At 41.2% G+C, this 9,349-nt stretch overlaps 1 protein-coding gene across 2 annotated transcripts; it reads left to right on the top strand.

The window, feature by feature from the left end:
• Positions 1–4,794: 4,794 nt before the first annotated feature.
• RB195_007189 (uncharacterized protein) lies at positions 4,795–7,354 on the top strand (the record flags this gene model as incomplete). 2 transcript variants are annotated; one of them, XM_064180690.1, is made up of 3 exons in its annotated part: positions 4,795–4,886; positions 4,955–5,087; positions 7,076–7,354. In XM_064180690.1, the coding sequence occupies 3 exons, from the start codon at positions 4,795–4,797 to the stop codon at positions 7,352–7,354; spliced, it is 504 nt and encodes a 167-aa protein (XP_064037541.1). The 2 variants fall into 2 exon arrangements, with proteins under 2 accessions (XP_064037541.1, XP_064037542.1); XM_064180689.1 differs by lacking the exon at positions 7,076–7,354 and having other exon boundaries at positions 4,955–5,111.
• Positions 7,355–9,349: the final 1,995 nt, after the last annotated feature.

Raw genomic sequence — 9,349 nt, 5'->3', positions numbered from 1 at the left:
CGGCTCTGTTTAGAAGGACCCACCTGCGGACCTTTTTCTTTTTTTTCTCGTTCTTTTCGTTTATCCAAAGAATCTCATACTGTTGCACAGCCCAGTCGCAGTTTCACCGCGCGGTCATGTATGTATATATTTCTACTCAATTCAAAGCAACATGAAGCCCGGTGCAGTTGCGTAAGCGGCTTCGCTTGAAGCAGCACCGTAGAGCGTAGCGGTTAGGATCGAGGGGGACCTTTGCCAGCATCACTCATCGCTGCAGTCAGCGATGTCCCACCTCGAATTTCCAGACTCAGACGCTCTACCGCCCAGCTTCGACCAAAGCCGCTTGCGGAGTTGCACCGAGCTTCATGGTGTTTTGACCCGACTATACTCACACTAGGTACCATTACTTAATTCTTCTTATGATTCATGTCAGCCTTTCCTGTTGAAGAGCTTCGGGAGTGGTATTTTAATGTAAAACTCTTCCTTGGTCGTAGCACTAACACATGCAGTTTAGGAAGTTTGATTGGGACAGAGACAAAACAAAGATCGTTTCCATGTACGACTTTCGATAAATCTCGGCATGTTGATGTTTCAATAATTGTTTTCTTTAATTGAGCCGGACACGAGGTTGTTACAATCCTTTATTCGCGGCTAACGTTTCGGCAATATCACCTTCTTCAGAGGCTGAAAGGGTGAAATCGAAAGTGATCAATCCTATCAAACGCCCAACAAAGAAGGTCCTACGTATAGTACTACAAAGAAAGTTACTGTTGGGCCTCATAGCTACCAGTGGAAGGTAGCATCGTACCTTATGATCAGCTGACTATCCTGCCACTGTTAGATACCTGTTGTGAGGTGACTAGCGCAATCAAATATCACCCTAAATAGGGCGCGAGTTCCCGTTAACTTAGCTTAGTTTAGCTAAACTTGGAGAATCTGTTGCCATCGTGGAGCTTCCCCCTAGTAACCTTAAGCAAATATTCATTCGGAATCGCCTACATGATCGTATTTGCACTACACCGGAGTGCAAAATATATAACAACGAGGGTGATTGCATGAGTTCATGTGTTGTTTCTATGATTTCCTTTGTGCAGTGTGGTGACGAATACATAGGAGAAACAGCTAGACCACCATGTATTCGAATCAAAGAACACCTGGACGGCAATAGAAAATCATGTGACTCCACTGGATCAGGTGATCATATCAGGTGCGGCGTCATAACGGAGAGGATTTTGAAGTTAAGATCACCATTTCGGCGCGCGAACCTAGTATTGCGGCGCGCAGGGACCTGGAGACTTTTTGGATCCACTCCAAGGGCCCGAAGATGAATCGCAAGGAGGAATGCCTCTGCATTACGCGGAAACTCGCGCCTTATTTAAGGGTGATATTTGATTGCGTTAGTCACCTCACAAAAGGTATCTAGCAGTGGCAGGATAGTCAGCTGATCCTAAGATACAATGTTATCTTCTACTGGTAGCTATGAGGCCTAACAGTAAACGTAGGACTTTCTTTGTTGGGCGGATAAAGCGCTTGATCGGATTAATCACGTTCGATTTCATCCTTTCAGACTCTGAAGAAGGCGATATTGCCAAAACGTTAGCCACGAATAAAGGATTGTAACAACTTCGTGTCCGGCTCAATTAAAGAAAACAATTATTGAAAGATCGTTTCCATGTCAGAAGTCGAAAACCCTATGTACTGGATCACTTAATAAATAATGCCAAAATTAAGATAAGAAGGATTTTTTACATCTAGAGAATACCCTTCTAAATTCTTTGCAATCTTTATCGTTTGGGTGGACTTCCAGTGACCCTCTTCCAAACTCCACTCAGCGTAATAATTAAACTTTATTACAGAAATAGAGAATTATTTTTTTTCTACGCAATTAAAAGAAGCCCTCTTTTATGATATGACCTGATACATTGGTCAGAACTCTGCTGATGTCCTGTTGCTTCTTGAACAACTTGAAAATTTCTTAAATAAGGGGAATGAATACACAAGAGGAAATTGTGTCGCAGATACGGTAGCACTAAGTCTAACACCTTATCACTGACATTTTTCGCAAGACACTTCATTAATCCCAAATAGTCAGCTATAGATAATATGGGCAGAACTGTTGCAGAGGTTATTTAGGCTATCCAGGAAGTGCTCAACTTATAGACTTGGTCCACCAAGTTGCAATGTTCAATGGCTGGCCGGCAAAGAATTCGACTAGTAACAACAGCGCAATTTCTCTCGCGAAAATCTAATCTGGCGGACATCTAAGGAAAGATTCTGTTCTGTTTCTGTTTCTTTAACCTCACCGCACATAGGCGAAGTTTCAGGACTTTTAGGACCTCTCCACACCGAACGAACGTCTAGGCAGTGACGTGAGCGAGATAAGCGAAAATACTTGGACCTGAACCTGAATCTTAGACGGAATTGGTGCGGAATTTTCCGCGTGACCACCTCTCCTCCCCGCAGTTCGGGATTATAGCGCGCAGAGCATAAAAAGTATACTGATAATGAAGATGTCCGAAAACTTTGCTGCTAATCTGTATTCAGGTAAAGGGACATTTGAAAACGCTTACGGAAACATAAATCCTTCCCTCTTCCGAAAATCGCTGAAGATTTTTTCACCAAAATTACGATGTCCGAGTAAGATCGAGGATTTGGTCGACTGCCTTGAGGTCACAGCCACAGGTCTTCAGAAAGAGTCTGATAACGGAAAAGAAGTTTAACGGCAAAGAAACACAAAAGAGCTGGGAAGATATTAAGAACTCTGCGAGTTTGGATTTACGGGCGGAGTCACTTGCATCATAAAATCGGGGGCCCTCAAGAGGTACCCAAGCAAATTGGGTGCAGCCGAAGTGTGTGCTTGCAGCAGCGATCGCCGCTACGTCTGTCCAGGCACACTGTCCATCCTATCATGCTCCGCCCACCCCTTACACAGAAGGCCTGCAAAATATCTCCATTTGGATACCCTGACAAAACGAACTTGTAAGGAAATGAAATGGTAAAACATGAGCTCCACAATGGGAAACCCGTTTGTAAATGAAGATTGTCCGATAAAAATGACGGAAAATATGTTATACTTTCAAGAATGACAAAACAATGAAATAACAATGGAATAACAGAATGCAAACGTAAAACCGACTTATTCATTAGGAAGGCCACGAAATGCTATGTTAGCTGTGACCTCCGTTGATCTTGTTTAAAGTCACACCCACTATAATGTGGCATTCTCCCCCTATTGCTTTCATAGTTCGAGGAGGCAAATAAACTTCATAAAGGTGAGTATAACAGCTATATTTATAACATATATTCTAGTAGTTACGACTTCTATCCTTTTGTATGAGTAAAAATTTGGCTTCATTTTGTACCGTTGTTGGTTGGCGATCCATACATATATACCTATGTATGTACCACTTCATATTTTTCCGTGTTTAAGAAATCGATATGGCTAGAAGGAATCGTTCACTGACGGTTATGCAGGGCCTTATCCGCAAAATATGCCTGCAGGGACATTGTGTACATGCAAGACAGTTTTCGTACTTGCAGGATGACTGATAGTCATCAACAGTCAGTCGAACACCAATAAAATAACACATACTAAAACAAATAAAAAAACAAATAAATTGAAACAAACCATGTTTAGAAGGGTGCGAGAATGATACATACTATTAGAAAAATAGGGCGATTACGAATAGGATTTCAAGAACAAATGAAACCAAGCTCTGAGCTTGTCAAGTTTTTAATCTGATAAGAAGTATGGTATCGCTCGAATTTTACACACCACTCTATGCTCATGTCCACCATCTACGCGGACTCCAACGGTCATCATCGCATTCCGAAGTTCTTAGACTTTTAGTCAATCTGCCTATGCTCAGCTGTAGAAAGTAGATGGGCGGGGCATCCTGCATACGCAGGATAAAGGTGTATTGTCGTTACCGACCGCTGCGGAGCGCAATCATCGACGCACACATCCCCTAAGGATATATTCTGGCAGCCGCTCTGGATACCTCCTGATGCGCACCCCTAAAATTCCCCCAATGTAACATTCTTCATTAAAAAAAAAACTCTTTTTCTATAAAATATCTGAGGAGGCTATTTGTTGTGGGATGCCATAATTTCTTTCTATTCTAGCTGGGCAGAATTTTCTGGTTTTTTTTTCAGTTGATTTTACAGCAGCTATGTACCATATCTTTCACTGTGATAATTGGAAGTTTGTGAATCGTTGACTAGTGAAGTGCGCCTTGTTTGGGCATATCACATTATAGATTTGGCGCTCTATAATATCACATTATAGAGCGGTTTCCGAGCTATGAACTGTTTCTGTTTTAATATAAAATGTTCCAGCTGCCATTAGCTTTAGTCCTGGAAAGACTAAAACTTTTCATGTGGTTAAAAAAACTTATTTCTTTGCGATTTTTTTTTAAAACTTTTCCAAACATCATGCAATTTTTTCAAGAAAAAGAGCTCCGTTGAATGACTGCGTCATTCAAATTTTCATCACAGGCTTCGTTAAGCTCTGTGCAAAGCTATTCTCAGCTAGAGACCCCGGCAAGCCAGATACCGCCAACCACAGACAGAGCTCTTGCTGTGGTACCGCATTATATTCGTGTATCTGAAAAGGATACAGTAGGTACAGAGGAAAATCCTGTGCTTCGAAACCAATATTCTTTAGGATGGTTGTTGCTATACACCCACTTGGATGACCAGTTTTTAGGAAGGAAAACTGATCGTCCAAGTGGGACACGCGTATCTGTTCAGAGAGAATTCTAGATTCTGGAACAGGTCGTTATCCGATGGGATAAGGTTTTGGGAAGAGGATAGATGGAGGATCCCAACACAGGCCTCAAATTGATGGCAAGTGGTTCAAGCGACATGCGGCTGCGGGTGCGAGAGGAGGTGGACGACTGGAGGAGGTGAACGACGCCATCTCTCGATCTTGGTTTCTCTCGTACTGCGGCAGTCAACTCGCAAAGCTGTGTAGACTTCGTCGCCAACTGGCTGGTTGGCGAGCAGCAGCTCTCACGGCAGCATTCCTCGCAAACAGCAGAGGAAAACCTGGTATTGGTGTTGATTCAGCTGTGGCTGCGATGGCGACTGCAAGCTTCGGGAAACCCGTAAGCACACCTACCATAATGTAATTTGTCGTAAAGGATCCATCTCTTGCCTCCCGTCACGATATCCTGTAACGACCTCCATCAGCGCTGACAAAACAGCAATGACTGATAGATGCTGACCATGAGCGGTTGGTCTCGGTCAGCAGGTCTTCTTGGCAAAACTTTTTTTGTAGCCTAGAGAATGTAGGTAAATTTCGATAGGGTGCTTAGCAGCGCAAAGTTGCGTAGCTATCGTTCGCATCGTGGCGTTCCGTTGTGATAGGCTCCGCAAATTGTTGTCGATGTTGGTGTGCAAATGTCCTATACAAGGGAAGTGGTAGAAAGAGAAATCTCCTCCGTCCACGCGGAGGAGCCAGTTGCTGACGGTAGCGTAGGTAGTTGTCCTCTCATACAATGCTTCGTCGATGTTGGCGGCGCCTGAGGCGCCGTATGGCGTTTCTTCTATTTGTAGGAAAAGATCGCTCGTAGATGACATCGATCTATTTGCACTGCAACGGTAGCACAGCAGAGGCGTACCGTTTTTGTATATCTTTGGCTGGTAAGCTCTTAGAACCCCTTAGGTTCTGACTCCCCATCCCGAAGAAAAAAGGTGTGTCTCAGCTATCAAATGTCAATTTTTTCATAATATAAGAAATAAGCGACGTATCTAATATTGCTATTACTATTATATATTATGATAAGTAATAATATCATAGTATTACAATAATATTTACATTTGTTAGTATCCTGATAAATTTTGGCGTGGATTCGACAGAAATGACTTCAAAGAGATGTATAATACGGATGCGTGACTATCATTTTAGCTTTCAAACAATCGACACGCATCAAGGATGTCATTAAGGTGCAATTATCTGGAACGAGCCTTGTTAATATGTAGTCAAAAGCTTTTTTTTCCTCAGAATGTGTTTTAGTGGTAGGTTTCAGGAGTTGTAGTGAGAGCCAATAGGTAGAGCTTGCGCTATTGATGTCCGGTTATAATAATAGCTCGCTAAAGTCCAAAAATGAACAAGAAGGACGACTCCATTGTGATCGCAAACGAACTGGCCCCATATCAAGATCTGTGAGGGTTTTGAACTACGTGGTGGGCCGTCAGTTCCCTACAAAAAACCATTGTGATTCATTATTGTGGTATGTGGTGGTCCGTTACGTTACCAAATACAAGCGAATGAGGTAAGCACTAGCCGATGTGTTGTTCTTTGTGTTTGCCTATCGTTTGAACGTTTTCTGTGGGGTGCTGGGGCGCTTGAGAGGATAAGTCACTAATGGTTTTGATTTTCCAGGCTTTAACGAAGCCGAAAACGCCGAAACGTTAGATGTTGATCAATATCAATCTCGGACACAGCTCGAGCAAACAAATTTTAAAAAAAAACCCACTAAAATAGTAACTTTTGAAAGTACAGAAGAAATGAAACACTTATTCACAACCTATTTACCAATTCAGCTATTAGTTATTCAAGAAACAAATATATTAGTTGTAGAGAAGTCTAAGTCTCTAAGAAGTCACATTGACAGCTGCTGGACAAGTGCTGGACGACAGTTGTAGAGAAGCAATATTTTTGATTATCATGGATACGAGCAGGTTAAGAAAAGGAGAAAACCTACTCATCCATAGGTAAGTAGATAATACTCATGTGCTGTCAGCACTGATGTCAGTCCTCATTTTGTACGGTCGTCTAGCAAGAATGTCTCTTGCACCAGAATCAAACATGAAGATGATATCTGGCTAATCGAAGATGGGACCAACCAAGCCATTCAGAGGTGTACTTAATTCATCATGCTCGGAACAAGGTGCCAATAGATTTCTTGGCCAAACTCAATAAAAAATAAAGCCTATAATTATGAAGAATCCCAATCTGGGCTCAGTTAAGACCTAAGACGTGATAGTTACGAAGTTGTCCCAGAAGCTCAAGAAATTGAAAACCATGGTAATGAACACGGCAGAATAGTCGGAATTTTGAACAGCCCATGGCAGAAACGCCAATAACCAGACCAAGAAGATTGTGGTGGAAAACGTGAAGGAGAAGAAATTATCGATCAATTATGACACTGAAGAAGATCTGTTTGTTGAAGTAGCAGACGCCAATGAAGACGATGGAGTTTCCATTCTTTCCCATACGAGTGTGATAAAAGAGCAAGAAAAAGCTATTGACATCAATCCGCTTGGGATGGGATGGACGCTTGGGATGCGCCAACGCTTTTTACTAGAATTCGTAATCGTTGAGGTTTTGGAAGACGTGTTGGCCTATAGAACAACTTGCGGAGGTTAGGCGATGTGTCAAGTCAGTTATTTTATCCTCCCAGACAAGTGTGGAACCAATTTATCTATCTCGGAGGGATAAAAGGCTTGGTTGCTTGGTTTGCACTAGTGCGAATTCGAACCCCCGATCGAATGTAGCCACAGCGGAACCTCTTAGCGACTGTTCCACACTCACCCTATGTGTGTGATAGTGAATATTTATTCCTTTGATCAGTTGACTTGATCCTTGATCAGTTGAAGGCTAAAAATCTTATTTGTAGATCTGTATCGGTTTTGAAGATCTTCCGTGTCAACGCTCCAAGATCATTTTATGACTAGGAACTTGACGTATTCTAGACAGAAATGTTCCACAAAGAAGATCATAATTCCTAGTTGGTGATTTCAACGAAAAGAGTAGTTCCAGAAGAGGGTCCAAGGAATTACACACGAAATACACGGTTTACAGTGAAATGCGAGAAAAGCGGAAAACCTTTTCGATTTATCAATCAAGACCTAAAATCGTACATAGAGACCTACAGCTCCCAACTTTTCCAGACATTCTTGCTCCTAACATATTCAAAAAAATATAAGATTCTATCTTATTACTGTTTTCAAAGCTTATAATTGTCATTCGTGCAAGCAAATATGACTATGGAGAAATGTTAGTAGAGAAAAAAGAGGAAAAATCATTTGAGGTATGATTTTGTTTTTTTTTAATGATGAGTCTGTTCTGATAGTGATCTGTCGTTGATTTAAACGATTTTGAGGATAGAGGTCGCGATCAAGTATTTGTAGGTTTTACTCAACCCTAGCCTCTCGAACATATGAATCCCATGGAGGAACCATGCCTGTTTAGTTCACAAAACCGTTAAAAGCGTTAAAAAGATCGTTAAAAAGATAAGTGTTAAGTGCTGATTAGCTTCGATGGGTATTTATTTATTTATTTGTTTACGTATTTATTTATTATTCATCGACACCGAAGAAATGAGAGCCTTGGTTGCCCTAAGGTGATTTCTCATGCTCATCCGACTGTTTTGACGATCAATCATGGGAGAATTCTAAGAGAAGTGTGAAGTACCGCACCCCGTTAAGTGCCCTATCTTTACTTTAATATCCAAAGCATTTTGTGTTTCTTATTAGAATTTATTATTATCCAAAACGATGGTGGTGTCAGAAAAGTGCATGTAAAACGTATGCAGATCGATAGATGCGTGTGCTTACATCCGAAAATAAAAAAAGGAGAATCAATTTGAAGGGCACAGAGAAAAATAATGAATAGGTCGGAAATTTAGTAGTTTGTTAGTTAATTAGTAGAAATTTCAGTAGAAAGCTGGAAGGGCAGAGTCTAGTGGGAGCAACAATAACGGGGAAACGCATCGTCCTCGAAGGAAATTGTCCACCTCTACTTGCTGTGAGCAATTTACCTCCGAAAAAACGCATTAAACCGAAGTATTCCAGTGAAAGTAAAGACCCAGCGAGTCGAAAGAATCGCGGACAAAAAGAAAAAGTGAGGTTCACATGAAAGGAATCGAGAGAAAACAAATCGGGAGGCTGATTTCATTTCAAATGAGAATATAATTAAACAATTGTAAAAATGCATTCACATTGAAGATTTCATGTATTTGAAAGGAACAGAACTCACGAAAAGGCCTCATGCTGATTGTTGTACAGCTGCGAGCTGAGCAGCTCCCACTCGATCACCTCAACCTCATTTTAAATATGAATCTGAAATCTATGATGAAATGATCCACGAAAAATTTTACGACTCACGACTCAGAAAGGAATTGACGTTGAACGAATCAAAGAAAGGGAAGTGACAAAAGGATAGTAATAGCGGAACAAATAAACAATAAATATAAGAGAAAGATAATAACAAAAATAAATAAAAACCAAAGAAGGACGCCACAAATGCGAGGTGTACAAATACGTGCGCAAACGTGAAATGCTCGAATTATTATTTAAAGAGGTGTTTAAATGCGCTTCTATAACTTTGCAATAATTCCGAGATTTAAAATTTCTTTTTCTT

The sequence above is a fragment of the Necator americanus genome, chromosome I, assembly GCF_031761385.1.
Source record: "Necator americanus strain Aroian chromosome I, whole genome shotgun sequence".
Taxonomy (NCBI): Eukaryota; Metazoa; Nematoda; class Chromadorea; order Rhabditida; family Ancylostomatidae; genus Necator; species Necator americanus.
The sequence above is the reverse complement of the archived record's forward strand: the minus strand, read 5'-3'. Positions and strand labels throughout refer to the sequence as shown.